Source organism: Nerophis lumbriciformis, linkage group LG36 (assembly GCF_033978685.3).
Source record: "Nerophis lumbriciformis linkage group LG36, RoL_Nlum_v2.1, whole genome shotgun sequence".
Taxonomy (NCBI): Eukaryota; Metazoa; Chordata; class Actinopteri; order Syngnathiformes; family Syngnathidae; genus Nerophis; species Nerophis lumbriciformis.
The window spans coordinates 10,288,256-10,306,447 of record NC_084583.2 but is presented as its reverse complement, the minus strand read 5'-3'; the positions used below and the strand labels follow the sequence as shown (position 1 = coordinate 10,306,447).

Here is an 18,192-nt window from a genome sequence, read left to right as displayed (position 1 = left end):
TGTAACACGTAGCTTGGCATTGTCTTGCTGAAATAAACAGGGGCGTCCATGGTAACGTTGCTTGGATGGCAACATATGTTGCTCCAAAACCTGTATGTACCTTTCAGCATTAATGGCGCCTTCACAGATGTGTAAGTTACCCATGTCTTGGGCACTAATACACCCCCATACCATCACAGATGCTGGCTTTTCAACTTTGCGCCTATAACAATCCGGATGGTTATTTTCCTCTTTGGTCCGGAGGACACGAGGTCCACAGTTTCCAAAAATAATTTGAAATGTCGACTCGTCAGACCACAGAACACTTTTCCACTTTTTATCAGTCCATCTTAGATGAGCTCAGGCCCAGCAAAGCCGACAGCGTTTCTGGGTGTTGTTGATAAACGGTTTTCGCCTTGCATAGGAGAGTTTTAACTTGCTCTTACAGATGTAGCGATCAACTGTAGTTACTGACAGTGGGTTTCTGAAGTGTTCCTGAGCCCATGTGGTGATATCCTTTACACACTGATGTCGCTTGTTGATGCAGTACAGCCTGAGGGATCGAAGGTCACGGGCTTAGCTGCTTACGTGCAGTGATTTCTCCAGATTCTCTGAACCCTTTGATGATATTACGGACCATAGATGGTGAAATCCCTAAATTCCTTGCAATAGCTTGTTGAGAAAGGTTTTTCTTAAACTGATCAACAATTTGCTCATGCATTTGTTGACAAAGTGGTGACCCTCGCCCCATCCTTGTTTGTGAATGACTGAGCATTTCATGGAATCTACTTTTATACCCAATCACCCACCTGTTCCCAATTTGCCTGTTCACCTGTGGGATGTTCCAAATAAGTGTTTAATGAGCATTCCTCAACTTTATCAGTATTTATTGCCACCTTTCCCAACTTCTTTGTCATGTGTTGCTGGCATCAAATTCTAAAGTTAATGATTATTTGCAAAAAAAAAAAAAATGTTTCTCAGTTTGAACATCAAATATGTTGTCTTTGTAGCATATTCAACTGAATATGGGTTGAAAAGGATTTGCAAATCATTGTATTCTGTTTATATTTACATCTAACACAATTTCCCAACTCATATGGAAACGGGGTTTGTATAAAACTACTTTTTTAAAGTAATCATTTCTTATTTCAAGCATGAAAAAAAAAAATCATGACTGACACAATCGTGTCTCATAATTAAAACAGATGACAGCCAAATGGACTTTGCTGTTTTATTTTCAATGAGACATTAGAAAAGATGCACTCATTTAGTAGTGCAGTTGGCACAGTGCAGTAAACTGACTATTTAAACATTTAACATGTGACATTTCTAACAATTTTGAACAGAAATAGTTCATGCACATTCAGATAAATTCTTCAAAATTACAATAAAACAATTTTTGTTGTATATATGCGCACTGATTGACTGAAAGAGCACGCACTTGGCGCGATGATGTCATGTTATCGATGGAAAAATGCATTTTAAGACAATATGATTTGCCTGAGCGGCTAGGAGACCCCGAGAGTAACAAGCGGTTGCCTTGTTGCTTTTCCATTAAGAACAATAAATGAGTTTTAGTATAAGTTTGCTGGTTTCAAGAAATGTAATGCCGAGCGCATATCATTATGTCAAGATAATGGCACTAGCATATACTTAATTTAAGAATACTTTTCAACATATTGAGCAAAAATAAGCAGTGTCCTCACTTACGGATTTTTAGTGTGGTTTGCTAGCTGCACTAAAGCGAACCAACAGGCCCTCCAGCGAGTGGTTAAAGTGGCGGGGAAAATTACAAGGACGATACTCCCAGAGATGAGTGCCATGTACACAACTCGCTGCCTAAAGCGAGTACACAACATCCTGAAGGACAGATACCACCCAGCACATGGCCTCTTCAACCCTAACCCTCTGGAAGGAGGTATAGATCGATTCACGCCAGGACCACCAGAATGTCTCACAGTCTGTATCCCCAGGCTGTGAGACTGCTAAACGAACAGCCTGCCCCTTTGCTGCCCCGGACCATCTTATTACCTCACTCTTCATCACCTAAATAATTGTGCTCTGGACATTGCATTGCTGCAACATCAACGTAACACCCATCAGACATCTGACTGTTCCCACCCCCACGCCCGTCTTATCGCGATCTTCCTGACAAAGCTAAAATGTAAACTATTGTCAACCTGCACATCAATGCAGTTTATATGCCGCTGGACAAAGCTCAAATAAAATCTCGTTGTTCATGTATGACTTAAGTCAGGGGTGCTCATTACGTCGATCGCGAGCTACCGGTCGATCTCGGAGGGTGTGTCATCACCAGCCAAGCATTAAAAAAATAGTCCTAAAAATGAGCGATCATAAATCTTCACTATGACGTCACTTTCGTCACTTGATTGACATTCACGGCACCTGAGGGTCTTCTGAGATGACGCTGGCTGCTGCCAGCTCATTAAAATTACCGACTGGAAGGCGAGAAACACTTTATTTCAACCGACTCTGGCGCCGTATCTGTCGTCAAAACTCCAAAGACCGACTGCACAGTTGCACAATAAAAGCTCTGCTTCATCCTGCCTGCGCTAACAAAATAAGAGTCTCAGAAAGCTGGCGTGCACAAGCTAGCAAGCTACGGAGTTTGCCGACAATGTATTTCTTGTAAAGTGTATACAAAGGAGTACGGAAGCTGGACAAATAAGATGCCAAAAACCAACCACTTTCATGTGGTATTGGACAGAAAGGAGGACTTTTTTTCTCCTCCATTCGAAAATGCGGACATTATCAGCACCACTGTCTGATTCCAATCAATGCAAGTCATCAGAATCAGGTAATATACCAACTTATATTCTTGTCTTCATGAAAGAAAGGAATCTATATGTGTTAAACAAGCTTGTATTATCTTTAAACACCTTTAACTTATTAACAATATTAACTATATGTGTTAAACATGCTTGAATTATCATTAAACACCTTTAACTTGTTAACAAAAACATATACAGGTAAAAGCCAGTAAATTAGAATATTTTGAAAAACTTGATTTATTTCAGTAATTGCATTCAAAAGGTGTAACTTGTACATTATATTTATTCATTGCACACAGACTGATGCATTCAAATGTTTATTTCATTTAATTTTGATGATTTGAAGTGGCAACAAATGAAAATCCAAAATTCCGTGTGTCACAAAATTAGAATATTACTTAAGGCTAATACAAAAAAGGGATTTTTAGAAATGTTGGCCAACTGAAAAGTATGAAAATGAAAAATATGAGCATGTACAATACTCAATACTTGGTTGGAGCTCCTTTTGCCTCAATTACTGCGTTAATGCGGCGTGGCATGGAGTCGATGAGTTTCTGGCACTGCTCAGGTGTTATGAGAGTCCAGGTTGCTCTGATAGTGGCCTTCAACTCTTCTGCGTTTTTGGGTCTGGCATTCTGCATCTTCCTTTTCACAATACCCCACAGATTTTCTATGGGGCTAAGGTCAGGGGAGTTGGCGGGCCAATTTAGAACAGAAATACCATGGTCCGTAAACCAGGCACGGGTAGATTTTGCGCTGTGTACAGGCGCCAAGTCCTGTTGGAACTTGAAATCTCCATCTCCATAGAGCAGGTCAGCAGCAGGAAGCATGAAGTGCTCTAAAACTTGCTGGTAGACGGCTGCGTTGACCCTGGATCTCAGGAAACAGAGTGGACCGACACCAGCAGATGACATGGCACCCCAAACCATCACCCAACCATGCAAATTTTGCATTTCCTTTGGAAATCGAGGTCCCAGAGTCTGGAGGAAGACAGGAGAGGCACAGGATCCACGTTGCCTGAAGTCTAGTGTAAAGTTTCCACCATCAGTGATGGTTTGGGGTGCCATGTCATCTGCTGGTGTCGGTCCACTCTGTTTCCTGAATAAATATAATGTACAAGTTACACCTTTTGAATGCAATTACTGAAATAAATCAAGTTTTTCAAAATATTCTAATTTACTGGCTTTTACCTGTATTTCATAAATAAGTAAATATAAATTATATATATGAATGAGGTAGATCCCCACGACTTGATCAATTGAAAAGTAGCTCGCCTGCAGAAAAAGTGTGAGCACCCCTGACTTAAGTGTTATTATGACAATGACAATAAAGGGATTGATTGATTGATTGATTGAAAAATGTCTCATACTGTTTTTTTCTACCAAGAAAAGTGCACTTGTTATTAGTGAGAATATACTTATTTTAAGGTATTTTTGGGTTCATTGAGGTTAGCTAATTTGACTTGTTTTGGAAAGTCTTGACAAGCCAAATAATTTTGCTTATTTCAAACAAAATACCCCTCATTTTTGTATTTTTTTTCTTCTTGTTTTTGAACACTGACTTTTTGCAGTGCAGCATCTTTTATTTTTTATCACAGAAAACTCTGCAACCAACATACGATTAAATATTCAACATGAACTTGTGTCACGCATGAGTGAACAGCTAACGAGCTACTTTGTGGTTCGTGAATGTTACTCGTACTGCTTTTAATTGTGGATCGCACAATTTCACTCAAGCCACAAATGGTGGAAAGGGGGACAAAAAGTCATCCTTGTTACACAACATTATCTAGATCAGTGTTTTTCAACCTTTTTTGAGCCAAGGCACATTTTTTTCATTGAAAAAATCCGGAGGCACACCACCAGCAGAAATCATTCAAAAACTAAACTCAGTTGACAGTAAAAAATTGTTGGAAATGACTTTAAACGCTGGGTGTCAAACTCTGGCCCGCGGGCCAAATTTGGCCCGCCGTGTAATTTCATTTGGCCCTTGAGGCAATATCAAATTAACATTAGAGTTGGCCCGCCGGTGCCGCTGTAACACCGCATTCACCGCTAATACTCATACTTGCCAACCCTCCCGATTTTCCCGGGAGACTCCCGAATTTCAGTGCCCCTACCGAAAATCTCCCGGGACAACCATTCTCCCGATTTCCACCCGGACAACAATATTGGGGGCGTGCATTAAAGGCACTGCCTTTGGCGTCCTCTACAACCTGTCGTCACGTCCGCTTTTCCTCCATACAAACAGCGTGCCAGCCCAGTCACATAATATATGCGGCTTTTACACACACACAAGTGAATGCCTTGATACTTGGTCAAAAGCCATACAGGTCACACTGAGGGTGGCCGTATAAACAACTTTAACACTGTTCCAAATATGCACCACACTGTGAACCCACACCAAACAAGAATGACAAACACATTTCGGGAGAACATCCGCACTGTAACACAACATAAACACAACAGAACAAATACCCAGAACCCCTTGCAGCACTAACTCTTCTGGGACGCTACAATATACACCCCCTGCTACCACCAAATGTTCATACTTACCTCAGAAGGCTGCGAATAGAAAAGAGGCATTCAATTTTTTATTTACATTTTATTTAATATACTATTGATGTTTTTTCGTTTTGTTTTTTGAAAGTTGACTTTGCACTATTAAGTTGTATAAGCGTTGCTTGTTCCATATTCAGTGTTAAAGCAAATCAGTGTAGCAAACTGAGCAATAATTAAAGTTTTATTCATGCACTTTCTCTTGCTACTTCAAGGCTTGAATGTTTGATTCATTCATTATTGTTATTTTATTTTCAAATGTATTATTAGCCTGTGGAAAAAGTTCATTTTGATATTTACCTCAGAAGGCTGCAAATAGAAAAGAGGCATTTAATTTTTACTTAAATTTTAATTTGATATGCCATTGATATTTTTTTTATTATTATTTGAAACTTGATTTTGCATGTCACTATAAAGTTATATAAGCCTTGCTTGTTCAATATTCAATGCAAAACTTGTTTGGGTCCCTATTAAAAGTTTAATTTGTTCAACCTTTGTTCAGTTTTAAATTTTGGCCCACTCTGTATTTGAGTTTGACACCCCTGCTTTAAACCATAACCAATATAGTTCTTGTCTCAAAGTAGGTGTACTGTCACCACCTGTCACATCACACCGTGACTTATTTTGACTTTTTTGCTGTTTTCCTGTGTGTAGTGTTTTACTTCTTGTCTTGCGCTCCTATTTTGCTGGCTTTTCCTCTTTATTTGGTATTTTCCTGAAGCAGTTTCATGTCTTCCTTTGAGCGATATTTCCTACTTTGTTTTAGCAATCAAAAATATTTCAGTTGTTTTTATCCTTCTTTGTTGGGACATTGTTGATTGTCATGTCATGTTCGGATGTACTTTGTGGACGCAGTCTTTGCTCCACAGTAAGTCTTTGCTGTCGTCCAGCATTCTGTTTTTGTTTACTTTGTAGCCAGTTCAGTTATAGTTTCGTTCTAAGCTTCAATGCCTTTTCTTAGGGGCACTCACCTTTTGTTTATTTTTGGTTTAAGCATTAAATACCTTTTTACCTGCACGCTGCCTCCCGCTGTTTCCGACATCTACAAAGCAATTAGCTACCTGGTGCCACCTACTGATATGGAAGAGTATAACGTGGTAAGTCTGTTGATCTCCAGCCAGTACAGACACTCAACAACAACACATTATTTGCGGATTATATTTACTGGTTTGCAAAAAATATTTTTAACCCAAATAGGTGACATTAGATAATCTCCCACGGCACACTAGACTGTATCTCACGGCACAGTGGTTGAAAAACACTGATCGAGATAGGCATCTAAAGGTCATGGGTTATATTTTGGCGCCTGCAGTAATCCTCTACAAAAGTTGTGTGACTATCTGTTAAGCGGTATGCAAAAATCAGGCAAATTGTACGTTGAAAAGGAGCACAGTAGTACACTACCACCCAATGTTTGGTTCATGCCAAAGTTACCCGAAATTAATGTTCTTCTGGTTAATACGCTAGCAATAAAGTCATTTTTAAATTTGTAAATGCACCGTTATACAAACAAAAGAATTAAAGATTAAGATGTCAAATTGGAGTTGCTAACGTGCATTTCTTGACAAAAAGATGTTTTGTCATTCAGACCAAGGAAGGCCATAAAATCTATTGATTTCTCTTCTGGTCACAGTCAACCCTCGTTCATTGCAGTTAATTGGTCCCTGGCATGGCGGTTGTAAATTCATTGCATTGAATATTTTCATAGCGAGATCATACAAATAACCTAATGAGAGTCCAGTAGAAAGAACACCTGCATAGTCACCTTTACACTCCTTTAATCCAATGGAGTAATGCTGTCTGAGGCTGAGCCAATCAGGGCCCACGATACTCATACCAATTGATTTGGTCTAGTTGAGGCCATACTACTCTAGTACCTGTATTGATCCATCCATCCATCCATTTTCTACCGCTTATTCCCTTTGGGGTCGCTGGAGCCTATCTCAGCTACAATCGGGCGGAAGGCGGGGTACACCCTGGACAAGTCGCCACCTCATCGCAGGGCCAACACAGATAGACAGACAACATTCACACTCACATCCACACACTAGGGCCAATTTAGTGTTGCCAATCAACTTATCCCCAGGTGCATGTCTTTGGAGGTGGGAGGAAGCCGGAGTACCCGGAGGGAACCCACGCAGTCACGGGGAGGACATGCAAACTCCACACAGAAAGATCCCGAGCCCGGGATTGAACCCAAGACTACTCAGGACCTTCGTATTGTGAGGCAGATGCACTAACCCCTCTGCCACCGTGAAGCCCTGTATTGATATTTTTAGCAAATTAAGGCAATTTAATGTTTATTATTATTTTATGTTTTTACACAATTGAGTGAAGCCGCAAACTTTGAAGCATGACTATTATGTTTATATGGCTTTTTTAACTTGTCAATAGACAAACACATATTTAATAATATACAGTATATTTCTAAATATTGCAAAAATATGTAATTTTCCTCGTTGTTATGACAGGTGATCAAATCACTTAGTTAGGCACTGTATCTGGTGATCAATACACAGTTTTAATGCCTTTTTTGAGAATTTAGCTAGCAGTCTTGTATGGTCTATGAAGGTCTTGTATGGTCTATGAAGGTTGTCATTCATCAGGTCATTGACATCTCAGGTCATTCAATCAACACAACTGGACTGCTTGGTTTGTCTTAGAAGATGTTGTGCCTCTCATCCCAGTAGTCTCATCTGTTCCTGATCATAGACATCTAGTCCTAGACTAAGACTCTTGTTTTAATAAACCTGATTTGTTCGTGATCATAGACTTAGATTGTATATATCTAGTCCTAGACTAAGACTCTTGTATTAATAAGCCTGATCTGTTCGTGATCATAGACTAAGATTGTTGCATCTAGTCCTAGACTAAGACTCTTGTATTAATAAGCCTGATCTGTTCGTGCACATAGACTTAGATTGTTACATCTAGTCCTAGACTAAGACTCTTGTATTAATAAGCCTGATCTGTTCGTGATCATAGACTTAGATTGTTGCATCAAGTCCTAGACTAAGACTCTTGTATTAATAAGCCTGATCTGTTCGTGATCATGGACTTAGATTGTTGCATCTAGTCCTAGACTAAGACTTGTATTAATAAGCCTGATCTGTTTGTGATCATAGACTTTGATTGTTGCAACTAGTCCTAGACTAAGACTCTTGTATTAATAAGCCTGATCGGTTCGTGATCATAGACTTAGATTGTTACATATAGTCCTAGACTAAGACTCTTGTATTAATAAGCCTGATCTGTTCGTGATCATAGACTTAGATTGTTATATCTATTCCTAGACTAAGACTCTTGTATTAATAAGCCTGATCTGTTCGTGATCATAGACTTAGATTGTTGCATCTAATCCTAGACTAAGACTTGTATTAATAAACCTGATCTGTTCGTGATCATAGACTTAGCTTGTTGCATCTAGTCCTAGACTAAGACTCTTGTATTAATAAGCCTGATCTGTTCGTGATCATAGACTTAGATTGTTGCATCTAGTCCTAGACTAAGACTTGTATTAATAAACCTGATCTGTTCGTGCTGATAGACTTAGATTGTTACATCTAGTCCTAGACTAAGACTCTTGTATTAATAAACCTGATCTGTTCGTGCTCATAGACTTAGATTGTTACATCTAGTCCTAGACTAAGACTCTTGTATTAATAAGCTTGATCTGTTCGTGCTCATAGACTTAGATTGTTACATCTAGTCCTAGACTAAGACTCTTGTATTAATAAGCCTGATCTGTTCGTGATCATAGACTTAGATTGTTAGATCTAGTCCTAGACTAAGACTCTTGTATTAATAAACCTGATATGTTCGTGATCATAGACTTAGATTGTTACATCTAGTCCTAGACTAAGACTCTTGTATTAATAAACCTGATCTGTTCGTGCTGATAGACTTAGATTGTTACATCTAGTCCTAGACTAAGACTCTTGTATTAATGAGCCTGATCTGTTCGTGATCATAGACTTAGATTGTTAGATCTAGTCCTAGACTAAGACTCTTGTTTTAATAAACCTGATCTGTTCATGATCATAGACTTAGATTGTTATATCTAGTCCTAGACTAAGACTCTTGTATTAATAAGCCTGATCTGTTCGTGATCATAGTCTTAGTTTGTTGCATCTAGTCCTAGACTAAGACTTGTATTAATAAACCTGATCTGTTCGTGATCATAGACTTAGATTGTTGCATCCAGTCCTAGACTAAGACTCTTGTATTAATAAGCCTGATCTGTTCATGATCATAGACTTAGACTGTTGCATCTAGTCCTAGACTAAGACTCTTGTATTAATAAGCCTGATCTGTTCGTGCTCATAGACTTAGATTGTTACATCTAGTCCTAGACTAAGACTTGTATTAATAAACCTGATCTGTTCGTGATCATAGACTTAGATTGTTATATCTAGTCCTAGACTAAGACTCTTGTATTAAAAAGCCTGACCTTCTGCAGGTCTACCTTCTCGGTGCTCACCATGGCATTTCTCTGTGCCACAGAGGCAAACAGGTCGTTGTGGTTAGCCCCCTTGCTCACACTGCTGCTGTCCCAGTTGTAGTCGCTGGCTAAGCGGACCCCCTCAGGCAGAGATGTGGCGGCCAGGTCCGTCTCCTCCTCGGCCCAGTCGTTGCCCCAGCCCTCCTCGCCAGCAGAACTCTGCCCTTGGCCTTCCTTCTCGTTGGACCAGCTGTCGTCGGCGTCCCAGCCTGAGCTGCTCCAGTCCGAACTCTGCTTTTTCACCGCCACACTGGACGCCATGCGGCCTGCCTACATGAGTGACATGGTGGCAGTTATGTCAGTGGGCTAGTTTCCATCTACAAGTCTTTGAAGGCAGGTTAAAGGGAGACCTACTCCTCCATCGCTGGCATTCTTCTTGGATGACGTCATTCCAGACCAGTCCTTGTTCCAATCATCCTTCTCAGTTTGCTTGTTGTGGGAAACATTCCAAATGGTCAACAACATATAGGCTCTCACAACAGTGAGCATAGTCCTCATATTTCATGACTACTACTCAAGGAACATTCCAAATAATCAACAACATATAGACGCTCACAATAGTGAGCATAGTCCTCATATTTCATGACTACTACCCAGGAACTAGGCTGTAGAAATGAAACTTGAATATACTTATATTCAAATCAATTGTACCACAAAGCTAAGGACTGGGGGGCCAGACTTTCCCCGTCACTATTAGTCTCCTTTCCTACATTACTGACAACCAATGTCCTCTACAGCAGTGGTCCCCAACCACCGGTCTGTGACGCTATCGCTACCGGGCCGCTTAGAAACATTATTTAATTTATAATACACCGCATTTTCTCCCACTTAACTTTGGCCTGTCCCACTAAACACACCAATAAGCTTGTTAATAGATGCATACTACAACTACTTTGTTATAGTACATTAATAAACACACAGATTGTTAACAGATGTATATTACAACTACTTTGTTATAGTACATTAATAAACACCAATAAGCTTGTTAATAGATGTATACTACAACTACTTTGTTATAGTACATTAATAAACAACAATAAGCGTGTTAGTAGATGTATATTACAACTACTTTGTTATAGTACATTAATAAACACCAATAAGCTTGTTAGTAGATGTATATTACAACTACTTTGTTATAGTACATTAATAAACACACCAATAAGATTGTTAATAGATGTATATTACAACTACTTTGTTATAGTACATTAATAAACACACCAATAAGATTGTTAATAGATGTATATTACAACTACTTTGTTATAGTACATTAATAAACACACAGATTGTTAACAGATGTATATTACAACTACTTTGTTATAGTACATTAATAAACACCAATAAGCTTGTTAATAGATGTATACTACAACTACTTTGTTATAGTACATTAATAAACAACAATAAGCGTGTTAGTAGATGTATATTACAACTACTTTGTTATAGTACATTAATAAACACCAATAAGCTTGTTAGTAGATGTATATTACAACTACTTTGTTATAGTACATTAATAAACACACCAATAAGATTGTTAATAGATGTATATTACAACTACTTTGTTATAGTACATTAATAAACACACCAATAAGATTGTTAATAGATGTATATTACAACTACTTTGTTATAGTACATTAATAAACACCAATAAGCGTGTTAGTAGATGTATATTACAACTACTTTGTTATAGTACATTAATAAACACCAATAAGCTTGTTAATAGATGTATATTACAACTACTTTGTTATAGTACATTAATAAACACACTAATAAGATTAATAGATGTATATTACAACTACTCTGTTATAGTACATTATAAACACACCAATAAGATTGTTAATAGATGTATATTACAACTACTTTGTTATAGTACATTAATAAACACCAATAAGATTGTTAATAGATGTATATTACAACTACTTTGTTATAGTACATTAATAAACACCAATAAGATTGTTAATAGATGTATATTACAACTACTTTGTTATAGTACATTAATAAACACACCAATAAGATTGTTAATAGATGTATATTACAACTACTTTGTTATAGTACATTAATAAACACCAATATGTTTGTTAATAGTTGTATATTACAACTACTTTGTTATAGTACATTAATAAACACCAATATGTTTGTTAATAGATGTATATTACAACTACTTTGTTATAGTACATTAATAAACACCAATAAGCTTGTTAATAGATGTATATTACAACTACTTTGTTATAGTACATTAATAAACACCAATAAGTTTGTTAATAGATGTATATTACAACTACTTTGTTATAGTACATTAATAAACACCAATAAGTTTGTTAATAGATGTATATTACAACTACTTTGTTATAGTACATTAATAATACCAATAAGATTGTTAATTGATGTATATTACAACTCCTTTGTTATAGTACATTAATAAACACCAATAAGATTGTTAATAGATGTATATTACAACTACTTTGTTATAGTACATTAACACCAATAAGATTGTTAATAGATGTATATTACAACTACTTTGTTATAGTACATTAACACACAGATTGTTAATAGATGTATATTACAACTACTTTGTTATAGTACATTAACACCAATAAGATTGTTAATAGATGTATATTACAACTACTTTGTTATAGTACATTAATAAACACACAGATTGTTAATAGATGTATATTACAACTACTTTGTTATAGTACATAATAAACACACCAATCAGATTGTTAATTGATGTATATTACAACTACTTTGTTATAGTACATTAATAAACACACCAATAAGATTGTTAATAGATGTATATTACAACTACTTTGTTATAGTACATGGGACAATGCACATTAATGAACATATAAAATGTTAATGTGCCAGATTGTAGCCAAAGGCTCATTTCCATCTGCAGGGTCCTTGTATATAGCAGGGGTTCTTAACCTTTTTGACCTCGGGACCCAACTTTTCCCCTACAGAGGAGCCTGGGGACCACTCCAATATTAACACTGAATTAGTCATCTAATTCTTCATTTTGATCCTATTCAATAATTATAGCTAACCTACCTACAGTTTACTGCCTTGTCAAATGATATAAAAGCATGTGTTCATCACAAAGATTATATTACTAATTTAACAAATAAACCTAAAGCTTAGGTCAGGCTGATTTGAAAAAGAAGTACTAACCAAATAAACAATATAGTGTGCTACAATAAATAAATAAATTAATAATACGTTTCTTAACTAAACTGTCGATAAAATTAAAGTGCAAATGAAAATACAGCTTCACCACTTTAGTCATAATTTTTGCGCTTAAGGAATTTCTCTATGACATTAACGCCAGACTTCTTCTGTTGGTTTTACATTGTCATTACTGCCACAAGTGGTGGTAAAGTGTATTACAACTGCTGCCTATACGACCCCAGATGAAAAGCACATATATTACATTCTAGGGGGCGCTCGCGGCCCAACACTGGGCCTCGGCCCTATGGTTAAGAAACACTGGTATACAGTATATGCCATCAACATGCGGGGGACCATCTCTCCGCAAAGAAACCCGCCTAGGGCTCCCACAACTTCAGCGTCATAGTGAGTTGATTTTTCATGCTCATTTTGTTGCAGTTTTTATCTGCCACACCTGGAAAGCCGGTCCGTGAAATTAATGCATACACTAAACCGGTTCCTGGTGGAAAATAGCTGGGGGACCCCTGCTCTACAGTATTCATTGGATTTTGGTCTACTGTATTTTGAGATCCGCCCGGAGTTCCTTAAGGCTCTGGATGCTGTGGGGCTGTCTTGGTTGACAAGACTCTGCAACATCGCGTGGAGATCGGGGGCGGTACCTCTGGATTGGCAGACCGGGGTGGTGGTTCCTCTCTTTAAGAAGGGGAACCGGAGGGTGTGCTCTAACTATCGTGGGATCACACTCCTCAGCCTTCCCGGTAAGGTCTATTCAGGTGTACTGGAGAGGAGGCTACGCCGGATAGTCGAACCTCGGATTCTGGAGGAAGTGTGGTTTTCGTCCTGGTCGTGGAACTGTGGACCAGCTCTATACTCTCGGCAGGGTCCTTGAGGGTGCATTGGAGTTTGCCCAACCAGTCTACATGTGTTTTGTGGACTTGGAGAAGGCATTCGACCGTGTCCCTCGGGAAGTCCTGTGGGGAGTGCTCAGAGAGTATGGGGTATCGGACTGTCTGATTGTGGCAGTCCGCTCCCTGTATGCTCAGTGCCAGAGCTTGGTCCGCATTGCAGGCAGTAAGTCGGACACGTTTCCAGTGAGGGTTGGACTCCGCCAAGGCTGCCCTTTGTCACCGATTCTGTTCATAACTTTTATGGTTGGGGAGGAGATCTTGCCCCAAGTGGAGGAGTTCAAGTACCCCGGAGTCTTGTTCACGAGTGAGGGAAGAGTGGATCGTGAGATCGACAGGCGGATCGGTGCGGCGTCTTCAGTAATGCGGACGCTGTATCGATCCGTTGTGGTGAAGAAGGAGCTGAGCCGGAAGGCAAAGCTCTCAATTTACCGGTCGATCTACGTTCCCATCCTCACCTATGGTCATGAGCTTTGGGTTATGACCGAAAGGACAAGATCACAAGTACAAGCGGCCGAAATGAGTTTCCTCCGCCGGGTGGCGGGGCTCTCCCTTAGAGATAGGGTGAGAAGCTCTCCCATCCGGGGGGAGCTCAAAGTAAAGCCGCTGCTCCTCCACATCGAGAGGAGCCAGATGAGGTGGTTCGGGCATCTGGTCAGGATGCCACCCGAACGCCTCCCTAGGGAGGTGTTTCGGGCACGTCCGACCGGTAGGAGGCCGCGGGGAAGACCCAGGACACGTTGGGAAGACTATGTCTCCCGGCTGGCCTGGGAACCCCTCGGGGTCCCACAGGAAGAGCTGGACGAAGCGGCTGGGGAGAGGGAAGTCTGGGCTTCCCTGCTTAGGCTGCTGCCCCCGCGACCCGACCTCGGATAAGCGGAAGAAGATGGATGGATGGATGGATGGATGGATGTATTTTGAGTGTTGTAGCGTTTTTAAAGGCCTTCTGCAAAAATGAGCGTCTCTCAAAAGTCGTTTTGAACTGAACTGAATAGCCAAAATGATGCAAAAGAGAGGACCTAAAATGGAACCTTGAAGAACACCACTAGTATAACTCAAGTTAATGCATATGAAGAAGATACAGCAACACCTTAGTTACATAAATCACATCACGAAAAAAGCCTGCCAAAAAAAAGAAGAGGACTTAAAGGGGGGCCTTGAGAGACGCCTCAGTTATGTCAATCACAACTTTCTATGTTTGCTAGCAAGGGTAAAATATCAATGCAAGGATCTGCCAATGTGTTTGCAGAGGTCTAAGTTCCTTTATACAACAGCATCAACAATGTTGGGTCTCCCTAACGTTGAAGTGAACCCTGGGACCAGTATGATGTCATCTCCAGAGTACATAGACTTACTATCCACTGAAACAAGTTGAGAACAGAGCATACAGGTACGCTACCTCTAAACTCCCCCAGTCCTCCTCGTCGTCCCAGCGCTCTCCTGGCTCCTCCTCCTCCTCCTCCACTTTGAGGTTCTGCTTCACTGTGCTTGAGTGGGGCATGGAGGCATGTGGATCTTTCTCCAAGGAACCTGAGACACAATACATGCAGCTTTACAGGAGGTGTTCTAGGGTTCTCACACTATTGTAAATATTGCAATATCGGTGGCATGTGACGGTATCAAACAACAACTGGGAGTTCTGCTGTCAGTGTGGTTTTTTTCTGGCGCTCGTAAATGGGCCAGCCTGAGAAGTGCACCACATCTCCCATGATCCCCTGCACAGTGCGAGCAAGCGCTTTTGCCAAGTTTAAATCAGAAGAATGGATGTTTCACGGTGGATTAAGCGCTCTTGTTCTATGCTTTTGCTAGTTTACTCTGTCTATTTTTTTATTTTAATATTATATTTGTATCTGTCTGGGTCTTACCTGCCCAGGGACTACAAGTGGAACTGAGCAAATGTTGCTACGTCATTGTTTTGCTGCTCAGTGTCCTAGTGGTTAGAGCAGACCTGGGCAAATTAAGGCCTGGGGGCCACATGCTGAGCTTTTCAATCTGGCCCGCTGGACATTCCCAAATAATGTTTTTAGATCTTTAAAGGGGAACATTATCACCAGACCTATGTAAGCGTCAATATATACCTTGATGTTGCAGAAAAAAGACCATATTTTTTTTAACCGATTTCCGAACTCTAAATGGGTGAATTTTGGCGAATTAAACGCCTTTCGAATATTCGCTCTCTGAGCGATGACGTCACAACGTGGCGTCACATCGGGAAGCAATCTGCCATTTTCTCAAACACCGAGTCAAATCAGCTCTGTTATTTTCCGTTTTTTCGACTGTTTTCCGTACCTTGGAGACATCATGCCTCGTCGGTGTGTTGTCGGAGGGTGTAACGACACGAACAGGGACGGATTCAAGTTGCACCAGTGGCCCAAAGATGCGAAAGTGGCAAGAAATTGGACGTTTGTTCCGCACACTTTACCGACGAAAGCTATGCTACAACACAGATGGCAAGAATGTGTGGATATCCTGCGACACTCAAAGCAGATGCATTTCCAACGATAAAGTCAAAGAAATCTGCCGCCAGACCCCCATTGAATCTGCCGGAGTGTGTGAGCAATTCAGGGACAAAAGACCTCGGTAGCACGGCAAGCAATGGCGGCAGTTTGTTCCCGCAGACGAGCGAGCTAAACCCCCTGGATGTCTTGGCTCACACCGTCCCTAATGCCACCGAAGATGATCAAGAGAAGAATATCAACCCTAGCTTCCCTGGCCTGCTGACATCAACTCCAAAACTGGACAGATCAGCTTTCAGGAAAAAAGTGCGGATGAGGGTATGTCTACAGAATATATTAATTGATGAAAATTGGGCTGTCTGCACTCTCAAAGTGCATGTTGTTGCCAAATGTATTTCATATGCTGTAAACCTAGTTCATAGTTGTTAGTTTCCTTTAATGCCAAACAAACACATACCAATCGTTGGTTAGAAGGCGATCACCGAATTCGTCCTCGCTTTCTCCCGTGTCGCTGGCTGTCGTGTCGTTTTCGTCGGTTTCGCTTGCATACGGTTCAAACCGATATGGCTCAATAGCTTCAGTTTCTTCTTCAATTTCGTTTTCGCTACCTGCCTCCACACTACAACCATCCGTTTCAATACATGCGTAATCTGTTGAATCGCTTAAGCCGCTGAAATCCGAGTCTGAATCCGAGCTAATGTCGCTATAGCTTGCTGTTCTATGCGCCATGTTTGTTTGTATTGGCACCACTATGTGACGTCACAGGAAAATGGACGGGTGTATATAACGATGGTTAAAATCAGGCACTTTGAAGCTTTTTTTAGGGATATTGCGTGATGGGTAAAATTTTGAAAAAAACGTCGAAAAATAAAATAAGCCACTGGGAACTGATTTTTAATGGTTTTAACCCTTCTGAAATTGTGATAATGTTCCCCTTTAATACATGTCCTCAGTGCGGTGACAATATTGTACCATGACATTTTGATACCGTTACAAAATCATTAGTTGTCCGTGGCTTACCAGGAGCTGTATCGGCACTGTCGGGGGTGGCGCTGGCGACATTGGGAGGCCCACTGCTGTCACCTTCTGTCCCTGGTGTGTTACGGATTAACTTGGATGTCAGCGAGGACATGCCGGTCACAGCCCAGCCGGTCCAGCCGGACGAGGTTCCAGCAGGCTGAGCACAAGAGCCGACATCTTTTTCTGCAGGACAAGAAGAAGTATACATCTTTTAACAGTGACAAGAATCAAGAACATTACAATTAAAAACATTAATGACACCGGGGACTTTAAAAGGGGAACTGCACCTTTTTGGGGGGAATTTTGCCAATCTTTCACAATCATTATGAGAAACAACATAATGGGGGCGAGGGGATTGTAAAGATGATAAAAAAATGCTAGGAAGATGCGGCTAATGGGAGTCACAGTTGTAGCCTTCAAAACCCTCCATCAACATTTTGTATACACACTACAAGTATATATATATAATGTAGTAACAGACACCTTCATAACAATATGTAATATGTACAATATACACACTGCAAGTATATATATAATGTAGTAATAGACACCTTCATAACAATATGTAATATGTACAATATACACGCTCAAAGTATATATATAATGTAGTAACAGACACCTTCATAACAATATGTAATATGTACAATATACACACTGCAAGTATATATATAATGTAGTAACAGACACCTTCATAACAATATGTAATATGTACAATATACACACTGCAAGTATATATATAATGTAGTAACAGACACCTTCATAACAATATGTAATATGTATAATATACACACTGCAAGTATATATATAATGTAGTAACAGACA

General features: G+C 39.8%; 1 protein-coding gene across 5 annotated transcripts in view; it reads right to left on the bottom strand.

The window, feature by feature from the left end:
- The window catches only part of scyl1 (SCY1-like, kinase-like 1), a 115,715-nt gene that overhangs the window by 28,645 nt on the left and 68,878 nt on the right, over positions 1-18,192 (bottom strand). For all 5 annotated transcript variants that reach the window (XM_061930457.2, XM_072912468.1, XM_061930458.2 and 2 more), the window contains exons 13-16: positions 17,371-17,553; positions 15,294-15,424; positions 10,185-10,259; positions 9,810-10,100 (exon numbers count right to left, since the gene is read on the bottom strand). In XM_061930457.2, the coding sequence (XP_061786441.1) occupies positions 9,810-10,100; positions 10,185-10,259; positions 15,294-15,424; positions 17,371-17,553 (680 nt within the window). The remainder of the gene's footprint in view (positions 1-9,809; positions 10,101-10,184; positions 10,260-15,293; positions 15,425-17,370; positions 17,554-18,192) is intronic.